This window comes from Ambystoma mexicanum, chromosome 12 (genome assembly GCF_040938575.1).
Source record: "Ambystoma mexicanum isolate Mex_15411 chromosome 12, UKY_AmexF1_1, whole genome shotgun sequence".
Taxonomy (NCBI): domain Eukaryota; kingdom Metazoa; phylum Chordata; class Amphibia; order Caudata; family Ambystomatidae; genus Ambystoma; species Ambystoma mexicanum.
The window spans coordinates 498,513,263-498,528,103 of record NC_090936.1 but is presented as its reverse complement, the minus strand read 5'-3'; the positions used below and the strand labels follow the sequence as shown (position 1 = coordinate 498,528,103).

Here is a 14,841-nt window from a genome sequence, read left to right as displayed (position 1 = left end):
TGGCTCTTGAGGACAATTTTGTGCATCGAGCCATTCCATGGCCTCCTCCGGAGTGTCAAAAAACAGTGTCTTAGTCTTGAAGAATATCTTCAATCTGGCCGGGTAAAGCAACATATACTTGTACCCCGCTGCCCGCAATCGCCTCTTGACCGCCCCAAAGTTCATGCGACTACGCTGCACTTGCAGGGTGTAATCGGGGTAAGCAGTAATGGTCGCCTCTCCTCGCTGTATGGTGCCCCCCTTACGAAAGTGCTCAAGGATCCTTTCCCGATCCCGATAGTTAAGGATCTTGGCGATCACAGGCCTAGGTGGGTTCCCCGGCGGTGGTCTTCTGTTCAAGGCCCTATGCGCCCTCTCCACCGCAAACCCCTGCGACAGGGATCCCCCAGTGATCTCCTGCAGCAGCAAGTTCTCAATAAACTCCGTGGGATTCTGGCCTTCAGCCCCCTCCGGCAGGCCCATGATGCAAACGTTATTTCTCCGAGCGCGTCCTTCCGCCTCTTCAGCCCTACTTTCCAAGTTACCCACCCGCTGCACCAGGGCATGGATATCGCGCTTATATGCAGTGCAGTCCGCCACAGTAGGGCCCATCTCCTTTTCCAGAGTTTCCGTGCGCTCAGCCAGGGCTCGTACATCCTGCCTCAGGAGGTTCACGTCCTCCTGCACCGCCCCGACCTGTAGTTCCAACGCAGTTTTCAATTCGACCACAGCAAGTTGGAGCTTGGTCTCCCATGTCGCCTTCAGGTCCGCGATCGCAGCGAAGACCTCCTGGTTCGCACCCCCGGTAGCCATCTCCTTGGTCTGAGCCTTATCCTTGCTCCTGGCACCTTCCAGGCCGGGCGACGTCTTGGCGTATTCGTCGAGCGTAGGCTGTTTATTCTTCGCCCTCAGAGGTTTGTTCGACATATCTCCAGTCTGAGAGTCCCAGCTCGCCCAACAGCCTCAGGCACCGCTGTTGTACGGCGCTCCCCCCAGATGGGCAGGGTCGCGCTGCCCCCTTCGTTCCGCTGAGAGGGCGCACGTATGCTGTGGTCCCAATCTACCGCTCCTTTGTCCCTTCGTCAAGCGGCGGCGGCCATTTTGTCGTCCGTCGAGATCTCGCCACCAGTGCTTCATTCGGCTCTTAAGTACACGTGCGCACCACGAACCCGTGTAAAAATGTGTCCTCGCGTGCAGCCGGACTTCATGTTCACAGTCTTCCCACTTTCCGCCAAATCACAGCGGTCCTTGCGCGGTATCAGTCGGATTATGTACGGATCAGCGGGAGCTCCCGTACAGGCACGTCCTTTCACATGGCTTCCAAGCCACGCCCCCCCTTCATGGCGATGGTTATGACTGACATTATGCCTTGCAGGTCTGTTTTCTTTGACGCTGAGTCTTGTGTTACAGTTGGTGATTGGTGGGCCATATTTTTATTGTGTCCAGGGGCAGAGTGCCTTTTGATCAGTGTTTGTGTCAGATGTGTTACTCTTCCCGTTTGCAGTGGCGACATGATATTTCTTGCCGATAATTGATGTGCATGTGGCCTTTGCGAATTGGATACATCTTCCTTTGCTGCTGTTATCAAACTATCGTTGGGCATCATAGTTTTTGTTACGCAAGGATTGGAATGCACGGATGAATGGTCTTGTCCTGTGAAGGCATCTAGCATCGGTGACTCTGGAAGCCGGTGTTGGACTTGAGGTGGAGATTCAACAGCTACTTCCTCCTGCTCCTGTGCACCGTTTAGCTAATTTTGTTTCACGGTGTGGGACGATGCCTCTGTAGTAATGATAGGGGTTACAGAGCGTTGTATCTCTACGGTAATTTCATCGTTGGATTCTTCGATGTTGGCGTCAACAGGGTGATGCGATATATTTAGTTTCTTTGGCACACAGTCGCTCTGTGCTGACTGCTGGTTGGTTAGGATTTGTTCCCTTGGCATTGAACCAACCCATTGAAGTTCAATAAACGCCCTTGAACTGTGATCACTTGTGTATGTCTTCACTGATTGATACCATGCCTTCCTTACAGCTGCTATCCATCATACAAATCCATATTGACATTGGGAGGGTGCTGTTTGGAAGACGCCTAAAGATGCACATACAAGAGAGTTTGCAAACAAGAGAATGGTAGAAGTGCAAGGAGAAGTCGTAGAAAGAGAGTTAAGGTGAGAGGGATAGATCAGTAAGAGGCAGAATACAACATTGAGATAGGCTCATGCTGTAAGAACAAAAGGGCAGGGAGGGTTTGATAGTGTTGCAGCTAGAGCTGGCATATTGAGAGTTAGTGATTATTGCCACAAGTTGTGGGGGGAGGAGAGCAGAGGAGAGGGAAGATAGGATGAGACAGGACGGGTCTCAAAATAATTCGGGTGAATTGTGGGTAGAGGTTGAATGAGGGAGGATTGCAAGAAGTACCGGATGTTTATTATGTAGCAGCCAAAAAGTGTTAATGTATTAAGAGGTGCAACAGTAAGCAGCTGTATGGGAGAGAAGGAGGGCAAGAGGTGACGGTGAAAGGATGGGGGACAGAGATGAACTAAAAACCTAGGAGGGTGTAGAGAACAAGGAAGAGTAGCAAGCCAAGGGAAGGGTAACTGATTCTGCATCAAGTAATGTAGAGTAGCTAGTAGAGGAGATCGAAAAGCGTGCAACTATAAGAGCCAAAGCGCCTGGAACAAGAGGGCCAGAGGATAGGATGGGAGGAAAAGTTGAATAGCTGAAACGGCAGGGTGTGAGATTTGCATGCATTCCCAGATGAGAGTCCAGTGAAGGAGAAAGGGCCAGGCTAGACCGAACAGTGCCAAACAGCGGAAGGCCCTTCATACTTCCGCCCTTAAAAAGTGATGCCTAGCGTGTGATGCCTAGGGTCAGGGAAGAAAAGGAAATAGTCAGCTGATCGAGTTGGCAAATCCAGGCAGGTCTGAACCTGGGATGATGGATGGGTGGGTGGATGGGTTTCAGGGTCAGGCACTTGGGCAACAAGACAGCAGGTCTACATCTAGAGTCGCCTCGAAGGACACCAAGGGTTGAGAGGAAGCTGGTCTGGAAGGGGTCTGCACCAGGGCAGAGGGAGAACAGAAACAAACATTTGGGAAGGGGTAATTAAAAAAGGAAAAACACAATGGTGGATGTTAGGGAGAATTCTCTGTAAAGGCTAATTTCCCAAACCTAGTTAGTCCCCCAGCAGCTTTGATGTGGGTTACACAGCGCCCTCCGTGCCATAACCCAGAGGTGTCGTAGCGACCCCCAAACATAGACTCCATACCCTGGGACTGACTACTGTCTCCCAGGGCATGTAAAGTCACCATTGGCTTTACTAGTCCCAAATTATGAACAGAAACCAGTACAAACCATCATATTGTGGACGTACTGGTCGGGGCAATTCGATTGCCCCGGGGTCTGTTGTTCGAGGGGGCACGTCTCCGTCCCCTCTGATCGAGTTTTGGCTGGTGGCAGTGGATACTACTTTTTATATTCGACCGCAAATATATCTCTATCGGATTTTCCCATTGTTCGAGGCTACCAACTTTAATTATTTAATTCCTATAGCCTCGAACATACCGCCGGTTTATTTATTTAATATTAATTCACTGGTTGGTATTTTTTGCCAGAACTCGATTCTAAAATGGCGTTTGTGTTCTCTTCTGTGACTCCAACCCAAGTCGAGCCCTTTGTTCCACCTTTTGGCGGGCTTCTCCACAGAAGCCTCTAAAGTCGCACTCTTGCGTGATTGGCCCAAGTGGTGAGCCGGCCGGCTCACCACTTGTCATGTTTGATTGACAGCTCGGCTGAATGAATGGGGGTTTGCTGCATAAAAGCAGGGCGGCTTTGGGGACTGGAACTTCAGAAGTCGCCACAGGACCTAAGAATCCGAGGAGGGAGAAGCTGAGCCGGCCTGCAACGACAACACCACCGGTGGAGCCCTGCTGAACCGTCTCACCACATTTCCCGACGACAGAGGAGATCTCCAGTCCGGAGAGTCTTCTTCCTTTGACTGGTGGGGATAACCAGTTGTGCCTTCTTTTCACCTTCCTGGAGCATCTCATGGCCGCCTTTCCCGTGCCAAGCACCCCGGCAACCGGAATACCACGGTTTACCACTACCGCAAATAGAAGGGTAATACCTTTTAACCGGAGAACTCTGCGGCTGGTTTCTTCCCTGGCAATGCAACGACCTTCATCTTTCCTCACGTCGAGACCTCCTCTTCCTCTGGACGAAACACCGACTTGCACCCACTGCCAGGAACAACTGCCCCCGCTGGAGTGTCCTTCCCACTTAAGGTAATGTGTCCCGCCTGGCTTCCCTTGCGACAGATCGTTCAGGGTGACAGAAAAGCCTCGACTTTCTAACCTGGGATTGCCTGGGACAACCTAGCTAACTTTTCCTGACTTTAATTTCATTCTTAGTGTGCAAACTATCTACAAGACTCTTTGGGCATACCCCCACTGTGTGAACCGGGACCCCTTCTGCTTGTTCTCTCCAAGAGTGGGCCTTGCAATTGACTTCCTTGCTCTCCAGTAGAACTCTGCCTATCCTGCCTTTCTGTGGTTCGTTGAAAAGTATTGAAATTTGTGTGCTTCCATAACTCTGCCTTTTTCCCTCCCATTTTAATAACTTATTAGAGTGCCATCTTATGTTAAGCGCTCACCTCTGTCTGAAAATAAGTGGTGTTTCTCAATAAGACTTGTCTAATAAGCAATTAGGGTTGTATATATATAATAGTGACTGTGTGCTGAATTTACTTATCTCTTTGTGCTAGTGTAATTTACAAGTGTGTCTTTAAATAAATAATTATATACTTTTACACCAAAGCTCTGGTCCGTGTTTGCTTGTGCTACTGTATCTCTGTACCTATTGTGTATACTCTATATACTGCCTAACTCTTCTTGAGGGAAGTCTGACTGCTCAGCCACAGCTACCAAGTGAATCTGTGTGGTACAAACTGCTACCAAGTGGGTTTACTGCCAAACACCTGTAGTCTTAAATCTTTTGCAGTGGTCCCTAAGGGAACTGCACAGGTTTCTGCCTAACAGTGGAGCAGAGTTTGGTTTAGATGCAATAAGGGGGAAATGGAAGTCTAAACGGGTTTGATATGGGGAAGGCAACCGCCTAAAAGCAAAAGAAGAAAGGTGTAAGGTAAAGCATATATTCAGGTTAGCATGGATTTCGCTTTGGGAACAAATCACATACATAATAACATACACACCTTGCTGCTTAAACATGACATACTGTTGCATAATGTAACACATTGTCACATACCAAACCAAAGTGAGCATAGCATTTCAAATCCGGGCAGAACGAAAATAGCACAGTGCAGTCACATAGCAAAAACATGCCATTGCCTAGCACAATATACAATAATCATGAAACCCAGCAAAACAGCACTGCAAAAGTAGCATTTCTCAAAGTGTGTGTGTGTGTTTGTGTCTACACACACCCTGCTCCGGACTCCATGCTTCTAGATTTGAAGTCTACTGCTCTGGAGATTGACTGGCAAAATGTGAATGGAAAGCATATTTGAAGGACAAGGCCCAGAAATCAAAGGGAAGAGGACTTCATCCTTCACACCCTTTCTCCATTCCATACTGGGGCCAAGTGCTCTTTCCTTTCATTAAGAGGAGCTGACTGGAGGAAAGATGTGGGGCTTTTTTGGCAACTGAGGCATATTTCATCCTTTGAAAGAAATAGTGACTTCCATAAAATAGATTTTTTAATTTTGTATTTGTTTTGTGATTTATATAGCACCAACGTGCTGCCTTTTCATTTGCTTCCTATTGCTTAAAGACTCTGCATAGCCTAGAAAATAAAATACATAAATTAATACACTTTTTTAAAAAAAAAAGAAAATGCATGGTTAAGAAATATGCATCAGAGCACCACTTGGACTCCTACAGCCCTGAGAGGGACTGACACTCTGAAAGCAACCCCTGCGGACAACTACTTTGTTGGCACTGTGGACACTTTCAAGGACCACAATAGAATGGGATGCACTGCAGCATACTGTAATGTATCTTTGACGTATTGTATACTTTGCCAAATGTTATCTTAATATGCTTGTTACAGGAGCCTGCGCTTGTCCGTGGAGTTGTGTACTGTGTCCCTGCAAGGGGTATCCAGACCTTTGTCTGCTGGAAAGAAAGGACATGAGCAAGGGGAAGACAAGGGAATGGAAAAGCAGGAACTAGAATCTACCAATACAAGGGATTGGGAGGCAATGCAGGAAGAATGTTCTGTGATAGCTTGTGGGCTCCTTCTCAGTTACTTGATGCATCTTGTATAACCGTTATAGAAATAGACTTCCCAGAAGCTAGGTACTGTTATGTCCAGATTTCACAAATCAATCCACCAGTGACCCCATAGAGTTATAAGTCAAAAATCTCTCCCTGGGTTACACAGTTGTGTGCATGGATAAGTATAGGACACAGATTTGCTGGCCACAAAGAGGAACATTAGAGGTTGAGTTGCGGGTCTTTTCACAGGTATCTCTGTTTTTGGTGGATGAGATCAAACTAATTAAAACTATACATCAAAAACACATGCCCCTTGTGCAGAGACAATCTGGGATGCTCTTTTATGCTAGATTAACAAATATTGTTACATTATCAGCATCATTTTCTACAGCAAAGCAAAGGATCAGATCAAAAGGATTCTAATTAGTTGATGAAAACAGAAGAATGAAAATGATGAGGCTAAGGTAAGTGGAGACATTTTTCATTTGAATAGAGGAAGAGACATCTGAATAGTGACCAGAAAGGAAGTCCTTATTCTGAGCTTTGTGGACAAGAGGCTGCAACCAAAATCATATGGACAACAGTTTTGAAGGCACTTGCCATATTGAGAAGCACCAGGGCAATGGTAATGTCATGGTGAACTACTCCTCTAAGATCATCCAAAGTGGATACCACCACTGATTCTAGCCCCCTTTATGACTACTATCGCCCTGGAGAGAATTCAGCAGATTGTGCCTTCAAGAAAGGGTTGTAATTGATTCATGACAACCCATTCCAGAATTGTGATAAGATGGTTTGCTTAGAGGATAAATGTCTGCTGAAGTAGATAAATGTAGAAAAGGCTTTGTCAAAGTCAGATACTAGGGCATGTTTGAGGTCTGTGGTTATAAGTGCCCAAGGGGGAATCAATGGGATCTAATAATGCCATAGTAATTGAAATGTTTCTCACATGGTCTTTACAGTTTGATGATGGTCATACATCAATTGCTGGGAAACAAATTGTGGTGCTAATCTTATTATGTTGCAAGATGTCAAACTTTACTATGCTACACTCCCTTCCTTCGTTCTCTTGTAAGAACAAAGGCAAATCTGATATTCTCCAGCATGGGGTCTGGCATGGATTCACATTCTCATGAATATTCCTTGTCGTCAGGCTGGGAATCCTCGGTAAAGAAAAAATCAGTTCCAGTTTTGTTTCTGAACTGTCTTTCTCCTAATAACCAATCACTGGTCTGTGCGTCATACTGCCCCCAGCCAATGACTGCCCTCTACCTAAGCCCCTCCTCTGGCAGCCATTCTCAGATTTTTACCACACATTCAAGTGTTGCGAGTCCTCGTGCTAAATCTCTCGAGCTTTTACTGCGTTTTGTAATTTTTCAAAGAGTTTCATCTAATGTTTTCGGTCAATCGAGTCTCAAGCTCCACCGTTTCTACTTCCGATCAACGGGGACCCGTTTCGGAATTTTCTACGCCCCTGAAGAGCAAAGTTTTTGTCGAGTTCTGCTTCTTGGAAGATTCCAGAAGATCTTTGGGGCCTATCCTGCGTGGACATGGCCCAGGACAAAGGAAACACGACGCCCGGATCCAAGCTGTTCAAGAACTGCCCTGGATGCGGATTGCAGAATATCTTCAAGGAGGATGAGCATTTTAGATGCCTCTACTGCCTTCACAAAGACAAAACGCACGTGGAGAAGGACTGTGCGTTTTGCAAGAACATGTCGGAGCGGACCATGAGGGATCGGCGTATCCGCCTCACCAACTGGCTGGAAGGGAAGAGCCCAGCGGTAGGTAAGAAGAAGAGGTCCGAGCGGTCTTCTAAGTCCTTTGAGGGCACTCCGGCAACATGGGCCCAACAAAAGGCAAAGCACTGCGAGTCCGCGGGCACCGGGAGCGCCGAACAGTCAGGCTCCTCGGCTGCCAGGCAGGGCGCACTTTCACCGACGCCACCATCCACGAGCAAACGCTCTGGCTCGGGGAAGAGGAAATCAGAGAACTCGGGTAAGCTTCTGGAGAAGTTCCGGTCGATCCGACAGAGAAAGCCGAGGGGGAGCGAGGCGGTGACCCTCCCCCCCCCCAAGGTGAAGGCCTTAAGCGCGCCTAAAGTCGTAAAGGCCTTGATTCACCCGGCTAAGGCCTCTATCGAAGGAGTCGTGGCAGCCCTGGCGAAGCCTGTGGAGGCTACCCCAGTGGAGGCGACCTCGGGGCCCAGAGTTTCCCTGCCATCGTGTAGGGAATCCTCTTTTCAACCCATCGATAAGACCCCCGTGAGAACCCTGGTTGAAAAAGAGGGGGGGGGGCAGTGGCAATCACGGACATGGATACAGCCTCTGAAGAGGAGCTGGCAGGAGTCGTGAAGATCCTGACCAAGAAGTTCGAGGAGGTCCGGTCCCACGGGAGGGATCCCGATGAGGCGGACGAAGAGGGCGACGGTGGTACCGACGGGGTTCCTGTGGAGGTGGAGGATTCCACTCCCCAACCGTCGCGCCCGTCGCAGCCTGTACCCGGGCCACAGGACAAATTGGGAGCCATCTTGATGGCGATCCAAGCATTATGTATGGAGATAAGGACGAGGTTGCCCTTACCCCCAACGGACGATCCAGCGGAGCCTGGCCCGTCGGGAAGCCCTCCAAGCAAGCGGAGGAGAGTTCATCCCCCCTTGCCCTTCCAGCCTGCACGTCCCTCACAGCCTTCATCTCCTTGCCCTGATCCTAGGGATGACACAGGAACAGAGACGGCCATGAAGGGGACGGATGTAGATGATGGTGATGACGGGATGGGCCTTCCATCACCACCTTCTCAGGCCTCCCCGCCCGACGAAATTGGCTCCTTCCACGCCATGATCGCCAGGGCATCCGAGCTCTTCGAGCTCTGCCCCGAAGAACAGAAGAAGGAAGGCCTCCTCTATCAACGGTGTGAGGCCAAGAGGACGACGGTCCTGGGACGAGTGGCTGTCGCTCCTGAAGAACCCGTCCACGACTCCTGCCAAGAGAGAACGGTACGAGAAGAAGTACTGGGTGCCGGATTCCACCCCTTTGTGCCTTAGGGCGCAGCCAACCCCGGATTAGGTTGTCTCGGCGGCGGCCAAGAAGAAAGCGGCGGGGGCTATGGCTTCAACTTCAACCTCCCCGCCAGACAGCGAGGGGAAGAAACAGGACGCCATGGGACAACGGGTCATCTCGTCGGCGGCAATGTCGATTAAAGTGGCCAACGTCCCAGCGATTGTGGCCCGCTACGACAGGGAGCTTTGGTTTAAGATCGCTCCTCTGCTGGACTTCCTCCTGGATGACAAGAGGGCGGAGGCCCTGGAGATCCTGCAGGAAGGCGAGGCGGTGTCGGACCACGCCATGACGGTGGCCACGGACATTGCTGACACCGGTTTCTGCCAGTTGGGCAACAGTGTTTGTCTTCGATGGCGTGGTTGGCTCAAGGCGACCGATTTCCGCCAGGACGTGCAAACCAGAGTTTTGGACATGCCCCTCGATGGGAACAACCTGTTTGGCAAGACAGTGGACGAGTCACTGCAGGCCATCAAGGCTGATACGGAGACGGCTCGGGCCTTGGGAGTTTTGCAGCAATGATGGCCGCCCTTTTGGAACTCTGGAGGCAAGCAAGGTGCCTCCAAAGGATTCGGCGGCGGCTCCTTGACGTACCGCCAGGCGGCCCGCTCCTCGTCGCAGGAGGCCTACAGAGGGCGCGGCAAGGAGGATGTCGTCGTCGCCAAGGAGGCCAAGGCAGCAAGGCCGCTGCCAAGCAGGACTGAACCGGCCGTAGCATCGGGCCCCCACCTGAGCACCCCAGTGGGAGGCCGGCTGGTGAAGTTCGTCAGCGTGTGGGATTCCATCTCCACTGACCGATGGGTGCTGGATGCCCTGGCCCACGGACACACTCTAGAGTTCCTAAAAAAGTGCCCCCGCATTCCACCTGTGGCCAGGAAGGAAAACCATGTCCCTCAACTGCTGCTGGAAGTAAGGGCGATGCTGAAGAAAGGAGCCATTGAGCTCGTCCCAAAGAGGCTCCGGGGCTCTGGAGTGTACTCACAATACTTCCTCATAAGAAAGAAGACTGGCGGTTGGCGACCCATCCTGGACCTGCGTTGTTTAAACAAGTACATCAAGGCCCAGAAGTTCCGGATGGTCACCCTCCAGCACGTGCTGGGAAAGCTGGAGGAAGGCGACTTCCTATTGTCGCTGGACTTGGAGGATGCCTACTTTCACATCCCCATTCTAAAAGGACATCAAAAGTTTCTCAGATTCGTAGTCCAAGGGCGGCACTACCAGTTCAAGGCCCTTCCTTTCGGATTGAAGTCGGCGCCCAGGGTATTCACCAAGTGCCTAGCACCAGTGGTGGCGCGGCTGCGCCTGCAGGGGATCCACGTCTACCCCTACCTGGACGATTGGCTCATCCGAGCAAGGACAAGAGAACTCGCTGCCGGGCACACACAGAAGACCGTCCAACTGCTCACAGATCTGGGATTCTCCATCAACTTCTCGAAACCCACCTGGTTCCGTCGCAGGTCACACTGTTTCTGGGAGCGAAGCTCGACACAGTAGCGCAATTGGCCTCTCCGTCGGAGGAAAGGACGAAGGCCATCCTGGGCAAGGTGCAGCGGCTGTTGGCCATGGACGTGGCCATGGTGAGGTCCATCAAGTCCCTTCTCGGCATGATGTCCTCATGCATCTACCTAGTGCGCCTGTGCAGGCTACGGATGCGTCCACTGCAAGAGTTCCTCGACCTTCGTTGGATGCAAGCGGCGGGCAGCTTCGAAGACAGGATCTCGCTCAACGAGCCCTTCTGCCAAGCGATCCACTGGTGGGGCACCCGCGCGTATCTGGCGGCGGGTACGGACTTCCAGACCCCAGCACATCAGGAGACGGTGACGACGGATGCCTCCATGGAGGGATGGGGAGCGCACACCGGAGATCTCCACGCAAGAGGCCTTTGGCTCCCGGAGGAGAGGTCAATACACGTCAACGTCCTGGAGCTCCGAGCCGTGTTCTGGGCCCTCAGGTCATTCCTTCCGTCCCTCAAGGGCAAGGTGGTGAGGATCTTCACCGACAACACCACCACGATGTTCTACATCCGGAAGCAACGAGGCACCAGATCCCCAGCTCTAACCAAGGAGGCCCAGGATCTGTGGCACTCGGCCGTCGCTCAGGGTATGTTTCTGGTGCCCACCCACCTGGCAGGAATAAAGAACACCATCGCCGACTCACTCAGCAGGGAGCTGCGCTTGTGCCACGAGTGGGAACTGCGGCAGGAGCAAGTGGATCGGCTATTCCAACGATGGGGCAATCGCCAGATCGACCTATTCGCGACGGCGACGAACACCAAGTGCCAGAGATTCGCCAGCAGGTTTCCCCAGCCGGGGAGCATGGGCGATGCCTTCTCATTCCCCTGGGACGGCCTGTTCCTGTATGCGTTTCCGCCGTTGCCGTTGCTGCTGCGACTCATCAACCAACTCAAGCAGTCCCGGTGCAGGATGATCCTCGTCGCACCGGCGTGGCCGAGACAGATCTGGTTCCCGGACCTTCTGAACTTGTCAGCGTCCCCCCCAGTCAAACTGCTGACGGACGTGGATCTCCTCACCAGAGAAGGAGGCACCATCCTCCATCATGACCCGGGGTCGCTGAACTTACAGGCCTGGCTCCTGCAGCACTAGAGTTTGGAGGGTACGATATCCCGGCAGACTGCAAGGAGGTGCTTGCAAAGGCAAGGGCGTCCTCAACTCTCAAGTGCTATGGACACAAACGGAAGAGGTTCTCTGTCTGGTGCCGGGCACAGAAGATTAACCCCCTGCGGATTACGGCCCCTCAAGTGCTGCCATAATTATTGTCACTGGCCAAGGCGGGGCTGGCGCATGCCTCCATCAAGATCTACCTGGCGGCTATCTCCCGCTATACCAGAACTCGGGGGCTCTCATCTCTGTGGTCCCATCGCCTGGTGAAGGAGTTCATGAAGGGACAGTTCAGATCGTTCCCGCCGGTGAAGGCTCCGGCAGCAGCGTGGGAGCTCAACGTGGTGCTAACCAGGCTCATGGGGCTGCCATTCGAGCCTCTGCATTCGGCGCCTTTGAAGTTCCTGTCGTGGAAAACAGCGTTTCTTGTGGCCATCACCTCCACACGACGAGTGGGAGAGATCGAGGCTTGCAGGAGAGGGCAAGCCTCCATACCTGACTTTCCCTGAGACGAGGGTGGTGCTGAGGACGCACCCCTCCTTCATGCCCAAGGTGCCGTTGGACTTCCATCTCAACGAGCCCTTGGTGTTACCGGTTTTCTTCCCGTCGCCTTCGTCACCGGCTGAGAGGACTTTTCACTCGCTGGATGTAGCTAGAGCGCTGAAGTTCTACGTGGACCGCACAAAGAGTTTTCGGAAGACATCACAACCAAGGGAAGGCCCTCCCAAAGGCTTCCATTTCCAGATGGCTCTCTGGCTGCATCATGCATTTTCACCAGTTGGCAAAACGACTGTTGCCGGCCGTTCGAGAGCCCATTCTACCAGAGCGATCGCTGCTACCACGGCGTTCCTATCTGGTGTGCGCCTGCTGGACATCTGCAGGGCTGCTACGTGGAGGTCGACGCACACCTTCACAAGATTCTACTGCGTCAACCGGGATTCCAGGGAGGAGCCAAAGCCGGCCAGGCAGTGCTGCGCAACCTGTTTGCCTGAAGGTGGGCCTGGTGAGGAGGTAAGAGATGCTTAATGTTGAGTTGATGAAATGCTTAATGTTGAGCCTTGCCACCTCCCGTGGTTGTGCATGTGTGTACTGCTATGTATTCTTGTATTCATGAGCATATGAATCCATGCCAGACCCCATGCTGGAGAAGGAACAAGTTACTTACCTGTAACTGTTGTTCTCCAGCATGGGTCTGGCATGGATTCACATGCGAACCCTCCCTCCTACCCCTCTGCAGCTCTTCACTTGGTCCTACTGACACTTTACGTGCTACCAAATCGGAGGATGGCTGCCAGAGGAGGGGCTTAGGTAGAGGGCAGTCATTGGCTGGGGGCAGTAAGACCCAGAGACCAATGATTGGTTATTAGGAGAGAGAGAGTTCAGAAACGAAACTGGAACTGATTTTTTCTTTACCGAGGATTCCCAGCCTGACGATGGGGAATATTCATGAGCATGTGAATCCATGCCAGACCCATGCTGGAGAACAACAGTTACAGGTAAGTAACTTGTTCCTTCTTAAACTCTGATTGTAGTTTTCGATATAAAACATGCAAAATCAAATGGTCACACAGCTCTGGAGAGACAATGTATCTGTGGAACTCATTTCTTGCAAGATTTTAAGTAACTTCCTTTGAACGCACACCGGGTCTCGACAATGCATTTTGTATGTTAGGCCTTTATATCTTGCTGGATCAAGGTTATAAAGTAGTGTCTCAAGTATGCAAATGTTTGCCTTCTGATTATGGAGTAATCTCTGCCTACATTCTGCTTGATGTATTCGTACGTTCATTTTGTAATAAATGCAGCTTTCCTAAGAGGTCTCATTTAAGAGCAGTGTATAGGATTCAAAACAAAATGTGTTTAACTTTTTTCAGAGGTTTTTATCTTCTCAGATGCATACCCGCCACAGGGAGAACATTGATGATCTGGAGAAGATGCAAATTTCCAACTTGAATGACCGAAGCTTCTTAAATGACTTAAGCGGCAAAAAGGTTTGGTTTTTGGCTTTTTCATGACCGGGAATTGCTTGCTTGCCTGTTATATGTATTACACAATGCTACCAAAATATGCTGTCATGGGTACTTTTCCTATCCAAAGTGTCGTCTTTGGAACATCCTTAGTATCTAGCTACACTTGCATTGGCCTAAACAGAACACTGGTGAGTTCCAGAGATATTTGAGGGATATGCAGTTAAATATTCTAACCCTGTCCTTATCAATAGTTTTGATTCATACATTGAATCCCACACCAGCCATACCTTCTACCCCAAGACTACAGGATTTCTGTTATGAAATACTTGCGAAACTTCTACCTCTGCTAAATCCATTTGACTCTGAAGTTGAGCTAATAGTTCAGTACACTGAGCTCAACACCAAGATCAAATTTAGATTTTCCCAGTCTGGTTTACAGAAAGCTCCATGTGAATCAAGAAGAATGGCACACCTTCTATTTGTACCATGGTGCCTGAAAGGAAGAGTGGAGAATAGTGAGTACAATTTACAAATACAGTGAAAATAATGTATTATGATAAAGTAACTTGGAAGAGACTAAGATAACGTATTTGCAATGGGAAAACATATTTAAGGCAAATCTGCAAAACGTCTGTGTTCGCTCTTCTGTTCACATGTGTGTTCACAAATTTGCTAGCCAAGCACAGGGTCCAAGAGAAATCAGCATTGTGGGCCTTCCCATGTTTGCTTGGTTGATAAAAATACCCAAACAATCCATAGCAGAAAACATGCAACAAAAAGATACCCTTATTATAGTACAAACAAAACTTTTGAATATGGAGTGCCATGTGTTGACTGCCTGGAATGCATCTGAAGTCTCACATTAAGAGCCCAGATGAGTGCAGATAGTAGAAAGAGCTTTAATTCAAGTGATGTCTGGAGCCCATCAAGAAGCTACCTAATTATTTTTTCTGCTTCCTTTGCAAGCAATGGGTTATAGGGTG

The 14,841-nt window shown here is 50.3% G+C and overlaps 1 protein-coding gene across 1 annotated transcript in view; it reads left to right on the top strand.

Moving 5' to 3' along the window:
• Nucleotides 1-14,841, top strand: part of AGBL3 (AGBL carboxypeptidase 3) — a 2,309,829-nt gene that overhangs the window by 1,683,307 nt on the left and 611,681 nt on the right. Inside the window, exon 15 of the mRNA XM_069628782.1 lies at nucleotides 13,763-13,879. Within this exon, the coding sequence (XP_069484883.1) occupies nucleotides 13,763-13,879 (117 nt within the window). The remainder of the gene's footprint in view (nucleotides 1-13,762; nucleotides 13,880-14,841) is intronic.